At 43.3% G+C, this 18,808-nt stretch overlaps 1 protein-coding gene across 2 annotated transcripts in view; it reads left to right on the top strand.

Moving 5' to 3' along the window:
- Positions 1-18,808, top strand: part of DPP6 (dipeptidyl peptidase like 6) — a 1,508,982-nt gene that overhangs the window by 1,162,279 nt on the left and 327,895 nt on the right. For both annotated transcript variants that reach the window (XM_082258743.1, XM_082258744.1), the window contains exon 6: positions 4,128-4,180. In XM_082258743.1, coding sequence (XP_082114869.1) covers positions 4,128-4,180 — 53 coding nt within the window. The remainder of the gene's footprint in view (positions 1-4,127; positions 4,181-18,808) is intronic.

The raw sequence follows: 18,808 nt of genomic DNA, 5'->3' as shown, positions 1-18,808 counted from the left end.
AGATAGATGGTATGCTGTGGTATCTGGCACCAAGCCATCAGTAGCCAATCCTTTTAAAGAGAAGTATGGAGTGTTTTTTTTTTCTTCAGAATCATACTTATCTAGGTGAATGCAGCATCGGTCTGATGCTGCACCTGCCCCTCACCACCGAGAACAGAGCGATCAAACACTGCTGATCGCTCAAATCTCAGAGCTCCCTGAGCAGAGGGCTGGTGACTGTCATCACTGCTGTCTGCTCTGCCCCCCCCCTCACTCACTGGAGCACAGGACTGGCTCAGGCTCACTGAGAGGCTGAGTCAGGTGCAGGTACAGGCAAGTGGGTGGATCCCGACCATATGGTCGGGATCATTCCCCAGCCTGGACCGGCTGTGTCCAGGACTTCAGCCCGCTGTCTGCTGAAAACAGGTTACAGGAGTGCAAAGAAAAGTGCACTCCTGTGATCCACAGGATAAGTAGAGCCAAACGAGCTTTGGCTGTACTTCTCCTTTAAGTCCTATAAACTGTGAGGTGGAGCCTGCATGGGTTAGACTTGTTTTTCCACCATATCCAGCTAATGCTTGATTGGGTTGAGATCTGAAGAACTTGGAGGTCAAATCAGCAACTCAAACCTATTGTATGTTCCTCAAACTATTTTTGAATTCATCAGACCAGGCCACCTTCTTACATTGCTCTGTGGTTTAGTTCTGATGTTCACATGCCAATTTTAAGCACTTTTGTGGGCAGGAGTCAGCATAGGCACCCTGACTGATCTGAGAGTACACAGCCCCATATGCAGCAATATGTGATGAGCTTTGTGTTCTGACAGCTTTCTTTCAGAACCACGATTAAACTTTTCAGCAATTTGATCTACAGTAGCTCTTCTGTTGGATCGGACTAAATGGGCCAGCCTTTATTCCCCATGTGCATTCATGAGCCTTGGCAATCCATGACCATGTTGCCTGTTCACTGGCTTTCCTTCCTTGGACCTCTTCTGGTAGGTCCTGATCATTGCAGACCGGGAACATCCCACAGGAGCTGCAATTTTGAAGTTGCTCTCACTTGTCTAGCTAATACAATTCAGCCCTTGTCAAAGTCCCTAAAATCCCTACACTTACCTATTTGTTTTTCTTTCAACACATTATTTTCAGGGAAAACATGTTCACTCGCTGTTTAATATATCCCACTGAATTTCAGATGCCTTTGTAATGAGACATTCAGTGTTATTCACTTTAACTGTCAGTGGTCATATTGTTGTGGCTGGTTGTTATACAGTATATAACATATATGTGTTTGTATATATATATATATATATATATATATATATATATATACTGCATATATATATTGTAGTAGGGTGACCTGTGCTACTGTGTGAAAGGGTGGTTTACGCCAGATTTTGAGAGAAGCAAGCACACTGATTAGCTTAAAGCTGCCACAAGAGAGCCAGGAGGCTGAATATTATGTTTTGCAGTGATGGTGAGAACCTCCTGTGCTGGAAGACCTATCCGTATGATCGACTCGTTTTTTATAACCACTTCTGGACCGGAAGGATTTGCCCCCTTAATGACCAGGCCATTTTTTGCGATTCGGCACTGCGTTACTTTAACGCCCCATATCACGGTCGTGTGACCCTGTACCTAAATAAAATGAATGTTTTTTTACCCAACGAATAGAGCTTTCTTCCGGGGGTATTTGATCACCTGTGCGATTTTTATTTTTTGCGCTATAAACAAAAAAAGAGCGACAATTCTGAAAAAAATATATATATTTTTCACATTCTGCTATATAACATTCCCCCTCAAAAAAATAAAAAAATCAAATGTTTTTAACATTTTAGGCTAATTCGTTTTCTGCTACATATTTTTGGTTAAAAAAATCGCAAAAAAAGCATAGTTTGATTGGTTTGCGCAAAAGTTATCATGTCTACTAACTACTGGATAGATTTATGTAATTTCTTTTTTTTTCTTTTTTGTACTAGTAATGGCAGCGATCTGCTGCTTTTAGCGGGACTGCGACATTGCGGTTGACAGATCGGACCCCTAGCTGACATTTTTGACACTTTTGGGAGGACCAGTGACATTACTACAGTAATCAGTGCTAAAAATATGCTTTGTTATTGTAACAATGCCATTGGCAGGGAAGGGGTTAACACAGTGGGTGATCAGGGGTTAAATGTAAGCCTAGGGGAGTGATGCTAACTGTGGGGGGGGGGGCTTTTGAAATGATCAAAGAGACCTGTGATCCTATATAACAGGATCACAGGCGCTCTGTGATCATTCCAGAGAGAAGAACGTTGAGCTGTGTATACAACAGCTGACCGTTTCATCTCTCTCAGCGGGGAGCGATCGCGGATGGCTGACGGCAATCGGAGCTGCATGTCCCATGCATCGGAGTCCCCGCTGCTGAGTGGGGGCGGGAGCGCGCCACCGTCGGTCCCGAGCTGCAGGCGCGCGACCGACGTAGGGCTATGCCGGTTCGCGCGGCAGGCGGTCCTTAAGTGGTTACATAAAAAGGGGGCTGCCATGCTCTAAAATGCAGTTTTGGACTGACGCAACTCATTGTAAATGCACCCAATGCTTACATTTAATCACCCTTATCTTACTATATATATATATATATATATATATATATATATATATTATATATAGATATATATATATATATATATATATATCTATATATATATATATATATATATATATATATATATGCTGTTTGACCAAATGATAAGGGATGTCTGTAGATAAAAACAAACTGTGTAACTTTGACCAAAGTTGAATAATACCCTTTGCTATAGTTCTAGGCCATTTAAGTACCTCATGAGGCCTGACTGGAAAACTTGTAGGATGTTGCTAAGGACATTGCTAAGAGAAGCCTAGTGTTACTGCTCCCCTTTACCATCACCATCATGTTAGCAACATCCTACAAGTTTCCCAGGCTTTATGAGATACTTCAAGAAAATACTATAGGAGATCCTGGGAAACTTGTAGGATGTTTCTAACATGATGGCGAAGGTGATGGGTGATAGTAAAGGTGAGAAATAACACTAGGCTTCTATTAGCAATGTCCTTGACAACATTCTACACGTTTTCTAGTCAGGCTCCATGAGGTATGTAAATGGCCTACACTCAAGGTCATTATTCATCTTTAGTCAAAGTTGCACAGATTGTTGTTATCAACAGACATCCCTTATCTACATAGGACAGTAGAAATCTGCAGAAAATGGAGCTGAATAAATGAATACTCTCAGCAGCACAGATAATTGGTGACTACTGGAGGAGAAGAGGAAGGACTCCAGTATGTCATGGAACTAGTTAGAAGACTGTTGGAAAATAGGTAGGTATGTAAAAAAATCAAGAAAAATGTCATGTAGTCGGGGGGCTTTGGGGCGGATTGTTAGGAGATTGAACAAAAGTTTTAAAGTACTTCAGTCATGAGACAAATAAGCCGGCTGCCACTGCTGACCTCTACTTTGGAGAATGTTTGTTTGAGGGTTGTCATGTCCTGTCACTGGCCAGGACTAAGTATTGCGATAAGGAATTCTGACACTTATTTACAGCATGCATTTTCCGGGGTCTGTGACACAAAACAATCTTAGCCAAATAACGAGCAGTTTGAGAAGGGGGCCATTATTGGCAGTCCATTACATTTCTCATGACAAACATACTTTAAATCCAGCTTTCTTATTCCCTTACTCCATTATAATATTGTTTGGCAATTATTCTGCCTCCTATTGTGTTACAGTATTGCTAAATATGTTTTCCAACTGTTTGCTGCTGTCGTTGGCAACTTTTTGTTTACTTCTATCTACATTACGTGTCTTTGTATCTCCCACTTTGTACAATGCCAAGGGAGAGGATGGCGCTGTATATCTCAGTAACAATAGTTATTCCCAGTAGAATTTTCCATGCCATACGAAGAAAACTTTTGTTAAATGCAGGCTGATGTGTTTTGTATGCAAAAGCTGCTTTTCAGTCCCAGGGCAGCATTGTACCTGCAGATTATACAGAAAAGTGGAGTTACATTAACCTTTCTTCCTATACTGAAAGTAATCTAAATGACTATAGTCCACAGTACAGCATAGCAATTCAGTTTGATTTTATTTGCTTTTCTATGCCTATGTTCCTTACTATTTTTTCTCCTTGCAGATTTATCAGCACTCTTTTACTGCGCAGTATGCCCTGTGTAACCTCATCACAAGGTAAGAGTTCTCTTTTATTGGTGAGAAATCCAAGATTTATGTTTGTGTAGCATTGATGCGGTCTTAAAATATTGCTGTTTGTACAGAAAGATGATTGAATGGGAATGGAATAAAATAGCATGGCTGCTTTCCCCGGAATTCATTGCATGGGCAGGTGTAGAAATATTCTGTCTATGAGCTTCTCCCATATCTAAGTCTAGGTACCAATGTTCTTCTGCTTTTTATTCTTACTTAGCTGACATACAGTATCTTTCTGAAAATGAAGGACTTCTGGTAGGGCCAAACTTGCTGTACTATTCTTTTTACTTGTTGTGGAATTTTTAAACTTTTTATAGGCTATACAATATCCCACAATTTAAAGTGGTTTTAACTAGTGATCGACTGATATCATTTTTTTAGTGTTGATACCGATACAGATATTTTGGCCATCGAATATTGGTATCGGCTGATATTGACCAATATTTTCGGACATTTAAAAATTGTTTTTTTTTTCACAGGTACAGTTGTGGAGGGATTTGGGGGTCTAAAAGATCCCAAACCTATCCTCTGCACTTAAAAGCATTCAAAACAGCCAAGTTTGGCTGTTTTGAATGCTGTCATTTTTTTTAATCTGGCGCAGAATACCCGGAAGTGATGTCATGACATCACTTCCTGGTTTTTACATGGAGACCCGATCAGAGCCGAATGCGGCTTTGATCGGGTCTTCTCTTCGGCAGCCATGGAGATAGGAGGCCCAGGTCTCCCAGTGGGACAGGAGACCTGGGCGAGCCGCGTAAGGCGGCGGGAGGGAGGGGGATGTCCCCTCCTGCTCCTTGTAATGACAGCCGAGTGGCTTCTCAGCCTCATTGGTGGTCATTACAAGACAGCCAACCGTCGGCTATGGACGCCGGTACTGGGGAGATGCCTCTAGCTGCAGGCATCACTCCGGTACAGTACTTTCCTGGAATATTGGCAATATCGGTAACCTCAGGGGACGATTCCGATATATCGGGGAAAGTGCATATCGGCCCCCGATATATCGGCATAGCCGATAATCGGTCAATCCCTAGTTTAAACCACTTGACGACCAGGCATTTTCTGGCACATTTTGTTCACATGTAGCAATCAGTAGCTAGAAAATTACTTAAAAAACCCCCCAAACATTGTATATTTTTGAAGCAGAGGCCTCATAGAATAAATTGGTGGGTTTTTAATTTTTTTATGTCACATGGTATTTGCACAGCATTTTTTTAACATCATTTTTGGGGAAAAATACACTTTTTACTATTTTAATGCAAAAAAACACAATACATAACCCAAGTTTTTTTGTAAAATATAAAAGATGATGTCCTGCCAAGTAAATAGATGACAAGCACGTCACACTTTAAAATTGCGCACTCTTGCGCAAACGGTGACAGCCGACGTAAACTTTATTATTTATAAGCGACGCTTTTAAAGCCTTAACAGCTTATCACTTTAGATTTACAGAGGTGGTCTAGTGCTAGAATTACTGCCCATGATCTGACATTCACGGTGATACCTCACATGTGTGGGATGATCACTGTTTGCATGCATGCAGGACCGACACATCCGTCATCTGTTCACCTTTGCGGGCTCACATCAGGGGACAGGGGCACTTTAAATTTTCTTTTTTTTTTTTTTTTTATAATCCAATTGTTTCCTTTTTTTTTTTTTTATACTGTTGCTTTAAAAATATTTTGATAATTTGTATTGCTGTCACAAGGATAGTAAACATCCTTGTGACAGCAATAGGCATGTGAAAGGTACTCTTTATGGAGGATTACCCGTGGTCACCGTATAAAATGTTTTATTAAAATGCCAAATGCATACTCACAGACGAGAAGAATATAAAATTGCATTAAAAGATTCTACCACAGATGGAATGGAACACATCCTTGTAGATGAGACCGCTAACGCATTTTGGGAGTCAAGCTTCCTTCATTGAGCTCTGATGAAGGGAGCTTGACTCCCGAAATGCCTTAGCGGTCTAATCTACAAGGACGTGTTCCATTCCATCTGTGGTAGAATCTTTTAATGTGATTTTTTATTCTTCTCTTCTGTGAGTATACATTTGGCATTTTAATAAAACATTTTATACGGTGACCACAGGTAATGCACTAGGTATTGCGCCTCCTTTTCTTTCTCTTATGTATCTCAGTTGGAGTTCCCCGCCTGAGGAGAGCAGCACGCCGTTCTTCCCCTTCGGAGTGAGCGCTTGGCTGAATTGATTGACTCTTTATGGAGGAATCTGAGGTCAATAGGATCCCAAATCTATCTTTTGCACTTTAAAGCTTTTAAAATGCTTGAATGGGTGTTTTTGAATGTAGCAAGGTTTCCAGGCCTGTGGCCTGATGTGGGTCTGCCATTGTTACCGGTTACCTCTCCAGCCCATGTGAGCTGCGACCCTGAGTGTGAGAACTGAGACATTGACAACTCCGGCATCTTTGTTTTGTGGTTTTATTGTAGATTAGGGGATGGGAGAAGGGAATGAGTGGGATACTCCTAAGGCTCAACTAAATACACTTGGGACTTTATCCAGGAAAAATATCTGTTAACGCTGCCTTGACGCCAGCCGACGCTAGCCAACGCTCACTAACTCTCAGAACACACTGTAACTTGATAGAAGTGCTGAATCCTCAACTTTAAGTCCAGAAGATCCAGGACTGTGAATTACAGAACTACTGACACTGCGGTAATGCAAAGTCACTGGCTACTTCCCCCCTCAGCCTTGCACTGGCTTGAGGTAGTTTGATGTAGGTTCCTGTATGGCTGCAACGCTCTACCAACACTCTTTACAATTCAGGTCCAAAACCACAGATGCCCCCATTAACCTTGAAATCTTCGGGGTTCACTGACTATGTACCCCCTCAGTAACTTCAGGGTCCTCAACCTAGGTACCCCCTTTCCTCAGCTAGCTGGCACTGGATCCTAGAACCTTTTCCAGAGTGGTCCCCTCTGACTCTAGGCAGACCCCCAGGGGCAATCCTCAGTACTCACGACCTGTGTAGGCTTTCCTGGGACTGGACCCCTCTCGCTCTCCGCAGGTTCTCGGCACACCGGATCCCCTCAGCTCAACTCAGCACTCTCTGGATTCCCAGGCGACACTCCGAGACATCCGCTTCCTCAGACAGGAGGAGAGACAGCCGTAGGACTCTGCTCCCACCAAAGACACTGTGTCACTGTCATGCACTTCCCCCAAACTTATATCCACTCCCAGAATCCTTTGCAGCATAATCTGCCTCCTGGGCTAGTTACAAGCTTGAATGTGTCCCCTGATTGGGCTTCCTCCACTACCCTATGAGAAGCCTCTCACAGAAGCCAGTGGGGAGACTTCCCCTTCAGCAAACACATCTGGAACCCATGACACCCTAACTAACAGAAATCATGGCCCTGCTGTTAGGTAGACAAGGCCCACTATACATTTAGCTAGCACCTACCTGTAGGGTGCTACATTAAAATTTTTGATTTTCAAAAAATGGCACCACTGACATCCAGGTAAACCAGAAGTGATGTCATGTCATCGCTTCTGGGTTACTATAGCAGAGACCTGATCAAAGCTGATTCCGGCTTTGCATGGGTCTCCAACTGGCCAGAGTCCGTGCCAGCTAGTGACTCAGGTCTCCCGATGGAACAGGAGAGCCAGAGAAAGAAACAGAAGTGGGTGGGGGGTGGAACATCCCCTCCTGCTGCTTGTAATAGCAATTGAGTGGCTATTTAGCTGCTCCATTTACAAAAGAGCCAACCACCGGCTCTAAAAAAACGATACCAGAGTGATGCCTGCATCTTCTACCACTTAAAGTCAAATGAAGTACCAGGTACGTGATTTGGCAGCAAGTGGTTAAAGTAAAAACATGTTTTACCTTATTGCATTCTATGCTTAAGGTAAAAAACCTTCAACTAGCAGTCCACCCCCCCCCCCCAAACACTCACTTGAGTCCTCTATCGATCCAGCACTGTGCCCAGCTATATCTGTTCTCTCCCTTCTTCCTGTATTCACAATCTACACTGAGAATTGGCTCCTGCTGCTGTCAGTAAAATCCTGTGAGGAGCAAGTGGGGGTGTGGTCAGCCAATTTTGCGTGTGTCTATGGACACACACAGCCTGGCATGGGAGAACGCTGGCATGGGTGCCTCCTCAGCACATGACTTGCTATGGAAAGGAAGAGCGTACAGTGCCAGTGAGGGCTCAGGGGCTCCAGAAGAAAAGGTAAGGGACAGCTCTGTGCATTATCATTGCACAGAGCAGGTAAGAATAACATCATTTTTATTTTAATTAAAGTGTAAATAAAGGCAAGGTTCAGTGTTTTGCCTTTTGTGTCTAATGGGGACATATTCTTTCACTTCCTGTCCCATAACCAAAACAGAAAATCCCTCCAAAATGACTGGCACCCATCAAGAGTGCCAACTATGCCCTCTGAACTATAGATTCCATGAACGAAAATTGCTCGGGGAATCCTGGAAGTACACCATTCAAAACAGGAAAAGAGGAAATCCCCTCACAGTGAAGGAAGGTTGCCTTTTATTACATAGTTACATAGTTAGTGAGGTTGAAAAAAGACATCAGTCCATCCAGTTCAACCTATGATGTGTGTGTGTGTTTGCTTTAACCGTACATTGTATACCCCTGTATGTTGTGGTCTTTAAGGTGTCCATCTAATAGTTTTTTGAAACTATCAATGCTCCCTGCTGATACGACTGCTTGTGGAAGAGAATTCCACATCCTTACTGCTCTTACAGTGAAGAACCCCTTACGCACTTTAAGGTTAAACCGCCTTTCCTCAAGTTTTAGTGAGTGGCCACGTGTCTTATTGTATCTCCTATCTCTGAATAGTTTGTTCCTTATGCTCGGGTCACCAGTACAGTATTTGTACATTGATATCATATCCCCCCTCAATCGTCTTTTCTCCAGAGAGAAAAGGTTCAGTGCTTGTAGTCTTTCCTCATAGCTGATGTCCTCCATTCCCCTAATTATTTTTATTGCCCTTCTCTGGACTTTCTCCAATTCCAGCACATCCTTCCTGAGGACCGGTGCCCAGAACTGGACAGCATACTCCAGATGTGGCCGGACCAGAGTCTTGTAGAGTGGGAGAATAATCTCTTTATTTCTGGAGTGAATCCCCTTTTTTATACATCCCAGTATTCTGTTGGCTTTGCTTGCGGCGGCTTGGCATTGCATGCCACTGCCAAGCTTGTTGTCTACCAGTACCCCCAAGTCCTTTTCCATCCTAGACTCACCCAGAGGTTCCCCCCCTAGTGAGTAGCTTGCTTTCTGGTTTCTGGCCCCCAAGTGCATTACTTTACATTTATCAACATTAAACCTCATCTGCCATGTAGTTGCCCACCCCGTTATTTTGTTCAGGTCTGCTTGCAAGGTTTCCACATCCTGCATAGAAGATATTGGCATGCCTAGTTTAGTATCATCTGCAAATACTGAGATTGTACTAGATATCCCCTCCTCTAGATCATTTATGAACAAATTAAACAGGATTGGTCCCAGGACAGAACCCTGGGGGACCCCACTTTCCACACCCGCCCAATCCGAGTACTCCCCATTAATCACCACCCTCTGTACTCTCCCCTGGAGCCAGTTCTCTATCCAGGTACTCACCTTATGATCCATACCTACCTTCCTTAGTTTGTACAGTAATCGTTTGTGGGGAACGGTGTCAAAGGCCTTTGCAAAGTCCAGATACACCACATCCACAGGCTTACCTTTATCTAGATGGCTGCTCACTTCATCGTAGAAGGTTAATAGATTGGTTTGGCAGGAACGATTTTTCATAAATCCATGCTGATTACTACTTATAATACCGTTTTCATTACTAAAGTCTTGTATGTGGTCCCTTAACATCCCCTCCAAAATTTTGCAGACTACAGATGTTAGGCTGACCGGCCTATAGTTACCCGGGATATATCTCGGCCCCTTTTTAAATATTGGTACCACGTTGGCTTTTTTCCAATCAGCTGGCACCATACCCGTCTGTAAACTATCCTTAAAGATCAAGAATAATGGTCTGGCAATCACCTGGCTGAGCTCATTAAGAACCCTCGGGTGCAAGCCATCCGGTCCCGGGGATTTATTTATGTTAAGTTTCTCTAGTTTAGCTCTAAGTCTATCCTCTGTTAGCCATGGCGGCACTTCCTGAGGTGTATTATTTAGTTCGGCCTTACAAGCTGGGTTCGTGTAGCCCCCCGATTCTTTTGTGAAGACTGAAGAGAAGAAATTATTTAACACTTCCGCCTATTCTTTGTCCTCAGTGGCCATATTTCCTTTGTCATCTTTTATGGGGCCAATGTGTTCTGGCCTCGCTTTCCTACTGTTTATATACTTAAAGAACTTCTTGGGGTTCTTTTTACTCTCCTCCGCTATATGTCTCTCGTGTTCTATTTTAGCCGCCCTGATTTCGTCTTTACATTTCTTATTACACTCTTTGTAATGCTTAAATGCTGCCAATGACCCCTCAGTCTTGTATTTTTTGAAGGCCTTTTCTTTAGCACTAATTTACATTTTTATGTTGGAGTTTAGCCATCCAGGGTTTATTTTTGCTCTTTTAAATTTATTTCCCTTTGGAATGCACTGGCCAATCCCCCTGTTTAGTATGCTCTTGAAGCGCTCCCATTTTTCCTCCGTGTTCTTTGTTCCCAGGGTTCTATCCCAATTGATATTTTCTAGCAGCGAGCGCAGTTTAGGGAAATTGTCTCTTTTGAAATTCAGTGTTCTTATATTACCCCTCTGCTTCCTATTACTGTAATTAATACTAAAACTTATTGACCTATGGTCACTGTTTCCTAAGTTGTCCCGTATTTCTATATCCGTGATCAGGTCTGTATTGTTGGTAATCAGTAGGTCAAGTACCGCATTGTTTCTTGTCGGTGCATTCACCATCTGACCCATAAAATTGTCCTGCAAAACATTTAGGAACTGCCTAGCCTTGGCTGAGTGCGCGGTTCCTTCTGCCCAGTCTATATCTGGATAATTAAAGTCCCCCATTATAATGATGTTTCCCATCCTTGCTGCCAATCCTATCTGTAAAAGGAGGTCCGCCTCACCCTCCTCCCTCTGGTTGGGGGGTCTATAGCATACGCCCAATATTACCTTCCCCGCCGTGCCTTCCCTTTGAAGCTCTACCCATAGGGATTCTGCCTCGTCCTTAGCTCCATTATTAATATCATCCCTCATATTTACCTGTACACTGTTCTTAATATACAGACATACCCCTCCCCCTTTTTTACCTTCTCTATCTCTGCGATAAAGGGAATACCCCTGAATGGTCGCCATCCAATCATGAGAGCTGTCAAACCAAGTCTCAGTTATCCCCACAAAATCTAAGTCCTCCTCAAACATCAGCAGCTCCAGCTCTCCCATCTTGTTGGCCAGGCTTCTGGCATTGGCATACAACCCTCTTAATTTTGATCGGTTACATTTATCTTCATTTGATGTTTTTAGGCTGCTCTCTTGATTTTTCCCCATACCCACCCTGGGTACCCACCCTTTGTAATCCCTTTGCTTCCTATTGCCTTGGATACATCCATGCGGGTGTGGATGCAGGTGGGGGTGCGGGTGCAGGTGCCTTTCCCCAAACTCACACTGTCTGCATTTGGGGACACACACCCACACACATTTGTAGCCACTCAGATGTGGAATTGGGAAAAGTCGCTGTGTCCAAATAAATATAAACAGGACTGCCTGCATGTGGGTGCACGGAACACCTGTGTATCCCATACGGCCAAACACAGCCCTTCACATGGATGTGTGCTTACAGTGTTACTTAACCCAGGACCCTGCATTTACTATATTTGCTCTCCCACAGTACACAGAACATGGAAATGCAATAACTTTAGTAAATATAAACTGCTAAATACCTTTTCTCATCAGCAGTATATAGCAGTCTTATGACTTCTATCAGTGTCTAGTAAAAGCTTGTATGAGGAGTTTTCATTCTACACTGACTGTCCTATGAGGCTGAAGGACCCCTGACCCTCTGTCTGGACAGTGTGATTGGCCCTGTGCTGATCACATGCCCCCTCCGATGAAAAAAAAAAACTCTCTAGGGATACACACCAAACTGAGCATGTGCAGCCTGTCCCCTTGCTCTGTATTATCAGGAAATATATTGGGGACAGTGGAAGAACTGGAGGATCAGAGAAGACAGGATCAAACAGCCTTTTTATATAATGCAGAGGATTAACCCCTTAGGTTCCACAGTGAGAATAACAAGCATGATTTACTGCATATACAGACTGATTTTACTGTTGTGGGTTTAGTAACAGTTTAGGTATGCCTGTGTGAACGAGGCCTTAAAGTGGAGTTCCACCCTAAATTTATACTTACCTCCATCTTCTCGCTCCGGGTCACCTGAAAAACAAATGGATAATCGCAATTTTTTTTTTTTTTTTTTACTTACCTCGTATAGAAGAAAATATACTTACCTTACTTCCTTCTTCCTCCCCTCGGCGGCCACGGCGATTCGTCACTTCCTGGCTTTGCAATGATTCCTGGGAGCTGAACGTCATCGCTCCCAGGAATCAATGCACTGCACCGGCCCCGACGTCAGTTCCGGTGCGCGCGCGTCATTCCCTTCTAAACAGCTTCTGGGCATGCCCAGAAGCTGTGGAGGGATGACGCGCGCGCCCCGGAAGTGACGGCCGGGCCGGTGCAGTGCATCGTGGGACCGAAGAAGACGGAAGAGGACGCAGAAGAGGATCGCGCTGGCTTCAAGCTGCCCACACCTGAGATGGCAGCGCTGGACAATACTTTTTCAAGGTAAGTATTTCTCCTAAAAGGTAAGTGCAACCCGGGACAGATCAGAGGCTAGCCATTGTGGAATGTACTAGCCCTGACTGTCCCGGGGGTATTTTTATTAAAAAAACGATTCCCAGGGTGGAACTCCGCTTTAAGCTAATCTCAAAAAAAGAAACATTTTGTTTCATGTTTTTTTGTGTGGTTATGTGGCCACAGAGCTGTGTCTCCTGTGTAACGGAGAGGTCCCAACAACAGGGCTGAATCACAGGGAGCAGCAACATCACCCACTCGCATCTGCTGCTATAGGTTGTCAGCAGGGAGAGGGTTCCCTGCCACCAGCACTACATTACACAGAGGACACAGAGTGCTGCAATAGAAAAACATAGAAAAGGTATTTACTTTGCGATTTACATTTATTATTTTTATTATTATTATACTATTATCATATTTATTTAGGCACAAACAGTTTACGCAGCACTTTACAATGTAAAAGGGAGACAATATACATACAATACAATAAAATACAAGAGGGTTAAGAGGGCCCTGTTCAGAGGAGCTTACGATCTAATAGGGTGGGGCAAATGGTACAAAAGGTTGGAACTGTGGGGAATGAGCTGATGGAAGTGATAGGAGTTTAGTTGGCGGTGTGATAGGCTTCCCAGAAGAGATAGGTTTTCAGGGATCACCTGAAGGCAGCCAGAGTAGGAGATAGCCAGACAGATTGAGGTAGAGAGTTCCAGTAGATGGGAGAGGCTCTGGAGAAATCCTAGAGATGAGCATGAGAGGAGGAGACAAGGGAGCTTGAGAGCAGAAGGTCTTGAAAGGAGCGGAGAGGATGGTTTGTTTGATATTTGGAGATAAGATTGGTTATGTAGCTCGGGGCAGAGTTGTGAACATTTCAAAGCTAAGTTTAGTTAAACAGGTTTCTAAAAATCGGAAAATAGGTGCATGAAACAAGATACAAAGAACCAATGGCTCAAAAATCCTTCACACACTAGCAGCGATAGGTACAGAGCGGCGGGCGAACAGGATGGGAAACGGCGGTAGGACTGTCGGCATTCCTATTATTATGCTGTTGATTTTATTCTGTTTGTAAGTGCAATCATTGAGGGTTTTATGTTTTGGGAATAAAAGCGCATTTTGCTGGATTACGCTATGTTGCTTTATCATTTTACATGCAAACTGTCCACTTGTGGGTGAGGTGATCAGTTTGATACCTTACGGTGCTCCGATTGAATTGCGGGTGTCTGGAGGAGACTATGGTGGTCCCACTGACTGATATGTTTGGCGCATATACAGATCATATCTGGTAAGTGTTCCCACATAAGGGTGCACACAGCGGTGTGGTGGAGGTCTTTTCTGGTTTCCTGCAAGGATTCACCATCTCCAGCATCTGATTACATTTGGGACTTTATGCATTGACTTTCCCTAAACTTTCATTACATAGGTTCATTTTATGTGGACTTTAGCGCTGCTAGTGTGTGAAGGATGTTTGAGCCATTGGTTCTTTGTATCTTGTTACATGCACCTATTTTCCGATTTAATATTATTATAGCAGCAGCTTTATATAGTTTTAGAGTCTTTGTGAGCGCCGGGTGAGCAAGGTTATATTGTCAGTCTCTCGTGTTCCGTACTTTGCTCCCTTTTATATAGGTTTCTAAAAATAAAAAAGCACAAGGGACTGTACTTACAATCAATGTAAAATGTCCCTTGTGCTGTTGGCTGCTGCTTAAGTTGAAACATTCCATCCTTCGAACCCCCCCTACCCTTGTCACCTCAATCCTGCAGGGGGGGGGGGGCTATTACCTGTGACAGGCACTCATCAGGAGTGCCAACTTTGCCTGCTGTACTATAACCTCCATAAATGAGAGGCACTCTATACCTGCAGGAGGCAAATCTTTCATTCATTCACCCATCCTCCATTCATAGATGACTTTTTTACTCATGGAAACTATAGTATGGCTCCTATGAAGGAGAGGGTGCAAAGTTGGCACTCTTGACAAGGGCCTATGACATGTCCATTGGGTTGTATTAACCCCAGCAGCACTGAAAGAATACCGCTGCAGGGGTATAGGGAAGCAGAGAATGGAAGATTTAAACAAAGAGAGCAGCCACCAGCACATGGGACACTTCTCACCCAATGTAGGTACCATCCCTTGTACTGATTTAAAAAAAAAAAGAATTATAGTTTAGTTTAACCCTATGTTTGCTGTAAATTAACCCCTACAGGAACATACTTGTGCCTGATGCATTAGTGCCGAAAGCTACAAGTCATTTACTGAGATCTTGGCACTGAAAATTACTCATTGGGAACAATCTTATACTGGCACAGAAAACTAATCCTTTTGAATAGAACATTATTAGTGGCTGCTTTCATCATTCACCATTCTATGAGTTATGTTTAGTTCTCAGCATTACTGCCTCCTGGGTTTACATTAACAGTCTTGAGCTTTTATAACAACCAGACATGTTCTTCTTTAATATTCTAGCAGTTATGTGATGAAAATGATTTATTTTACTTTGCCAAACATTGCTCATTGGTGTCACCTAGTGGACGGTGCTTGTAGTCAGTAATGTCACTGTGACAGCTGTGGTGTAGGAGAAGAATGAGACACACTTCTTGCTGCCTAAGAATTGAGTGAAGGAACTCAAATATTTAGTTATAGTCTTTAGAACAATATTTTAATACAGTGCTGAAAAGCTTGCTTTGCTTAGATTTTAGCATCTTTGCAAATACAATTTCACCAGCTCAAATGTTAGTTCAAATATTTAAGAAACAATTTGAAAATCACAATTGTTAACTGTCCTTAGCTGAACATTTTTTGGTGTGTTTAAGGACAAATAAGCTATTTAATCAATAAATTAAGTGGAATGTTTAACTTTGTTTGCCTTTTTTCTAACTCTTAAATAGAAAGGTAAGGAAAGGTGTCAAAAATTGTAGAATTCGGGTTAATTCCTTACACTAATATGTTAGCACTTGTACTAATTGGAGACCTCTCCTCTTTCATTTTCTTCATATCAGTATGATGCATATTGAGCAATCCCTTAATAGGCATTTATATATTTGAAATTTAGATCCCAATGCTTTGCAACTTTACATCTGTTAATAAGTGAGTGCAGAAAGGGTTACTGCTACTGCCCGTTCATCCTGCTACATTAGAGTGCAGATTAAGGGCCAACCAAACGATAGAGCCTGGTGGTGTCAGCCCTTCCAGTTGTCTTTTGCTAAACTACTCACCTACTTCCACTCTCAGATCTGTGTAACATACAGTAAATGCTAATCATTCTGTAGTTCATAATAAGAACTAGGAAGGCTGAATAGGCTCTTTGAAATAACACAAGACACACGTAGGCAGGTGCCCAGATAAATGGTTTACCTTGTGTTTTCCACCTCAATTTTGCCAATGTTGTGTATTGCTATTATATGGAGTTGGTGCCTCCGAAATTAGGAGAGTTAACTTTGCTGCCCATTTTCCCGGTTGTATATATTTTCATCCCCTATTGGTGGATTATAAATACAAGGCTCGGTATATGGAAACTAAAGAGGGGAACTTGTTGCTATGTAATCGAATGTTGTCATATGTTAAACCTTGGTGGGAGCCTGGTGAGGGTATCCTATTATGGGCAGGGATACCAGGAGCCACCAGAGGTTAGAGGGATTACTGAATGTGGAATGATGTTGACAAATGTAATGTAATGTGAAAATGTACTGGATGAAATGCCATCAGTAAAGACATGTTTTGTTGTTTACAAGTTCTGCCTGGTCTGAGGTTATTTCAGGATACCTATAAAGAGGTACATGTATGGCGTTTTGCATAACATGGTCACACCAGAGGACAAGACAGTGGGAGGAGAAGAAGCATTACCAGTGTCCTAAACAGGGCCATCTTTAACATGGGGCAAAAGGGGCAGCTGCCCTGGGCCAAATCATTGTTGTAGGACCCAAAGCAGCTGCCCCTTGAGCACCACACTGCCCTCAAATAGAATACTTACCAACAGTCCCTGGACAGTCCCGCTAATTGGTCCATTGTCTCTGGATGTCTGCGTCCTGGTGGGCTGGGTCCCAATTTTCATTAATGTGCAGCATGTTTCTTTACTCTTTCCCCTGGTTACCATGGTAATAGCGGGCAATGTAAATGGCGACACCCGACTGATATGACCTGGATGGTGGAAAAAATGGTGATGGGGGTACAGTGGTGACAAAGAGATATCTTACAGGGTTAGGGGTACAGAGGTATGCAATAGGAGTATTAATGGCAGTGGTAGTGAGGCAAAGTTCAGAGATGGAAGAGGGCACATGGGTAGCATAGGGGTGTGGGAGGGGGGTACAATGTGCAGAGATATTTGTGGGGAGGAATAATGCTGGCAGTGGTGTATAATTGGGTATAGAGGGGGAGACAGGGGTGAGGGGCATTATGGACAGATGTGTATAGTGGGAGTGCAGTTGTGGCAGAGGTATGTTGGAGGTGGGGTGGGGTGGGGAGTAGTTGTAGAGGGTGCAAGAAGGTACAGTAGTGACAGAGTTGGTTGAAGGGACAGGATGATGTCAGAGATGTGCAATGGGAGTGCAGTTTTTAGCAGAGGTGTAATCAAAGGATGCAGTGTTGTGTGAGTGGATATTTGGTGAGGGTAAAAAAGTGTTTGCAAAGGTGGGGTAGTAAAGGTGTGGGGTGGGGTACAGTGAGCAGTAATGATCAGCAGTAACCTCTGGCAACCAATCAGTGAGCAGTAATAAAGTACAATAGCTTCTAGCAACCAATCAGTGAGTGGTAAGGATGTGCAGTAACTTCTAGCAACCAATCAGTGAGCAGTAATAATGTGCAGTAACTTCTAGCAACCAATAGGTGAGCATTAAGGTTTTGAAGTAAGCTCTAGCGGCCAACCAATGAGCAGTAAGAATGTGAAGCAACCTCTAGCGACCAATCGGTGAGTGGTAAGGATGTGCAGTAACCTATAATGACCAATCAGTGACAGTAGGGATGTGCAGTAACCTCTAGAAACCAGTTAACAGTAGTGATGTGCAGTAACCTCTAGCAACAATGAGCAAGCAGAAATATTGTGCTGTCACCTCTGGCAACTAATCAGTAAACTGTAATGTGTGCTGTAACCTCTAGCAACCAGTCAGTGAGTGGTAATGATATACTGCAACCTTTGGCATCCAATCGCATTCACTGCCTGATCTGCATTAATCTCTAGCAGCCAATCAGTGAGCAAAAATATTGTGCAGTAACCTCTAGTAACCAATCAGTGAGCAGTAATGATAAGCAGCAACCTCTAGCAGCCAATCAGTGAGCAGTAATAATGTACAGTAACCTCTAGCAACCAGTGAGCAATAATATTGTGCAGTAACCTCTCACAAACCAATCAATTAGCAGTAAGGATATGCAGTAACCTCTAGCAATCAATCAGTGAGCAATAATAATGTGCAGTAACATCTAGCAACCAATCAGTGAGCAGTAAGGATGTGCAGGGGCAACCCTGCAAATAGGGGCAACCCGCAGTCAAGTAAATTGGCTAAACAAGCCAGGGATAGGGTTGCCACCTCATCCCTTTAAACCAGGACACACATTAATTACACAGGTTCTGTGGCTAATTAAGGCGGTAATTAAACTCGGTCGGACTCCGTTTTTCTCAGCAAAGGGTTCGATCCGCCGATCCACCGCTGAGCAGGCGTATGATGGATGGAAAATAGGGTTTCCATCCGTCCAGATTTGACGGATCAGATGTCAGCGGACATGTCTCCACTAACATCCAATGCCCCATAGAGATACATGGGGCATCCGTTCAGATCCGCCAAAAAAAACGCACAGGCGGATCTGAACGGTCCGCCTGTGTGAAAGGGGCCTTATGTGCATTATATCAGCCTCAGAACCTGTGTAATTACTA

This window comes from Pelophylax lessonae (genome assembly GCF_965119305.1).
Source record: "Pelophylax lessonae genome assembly, chromosome: 5".
NCBI classification, from domain to species: domain Eukaryota; kingdom Metazoa; phylum Chordata; class Amphibia; order Anura; family Ranidae; genus Pelophylax; species Pelophylax lessonae.
This window is presented reverse-complemented; position numbering and strand designations above follow the sequence as displayed.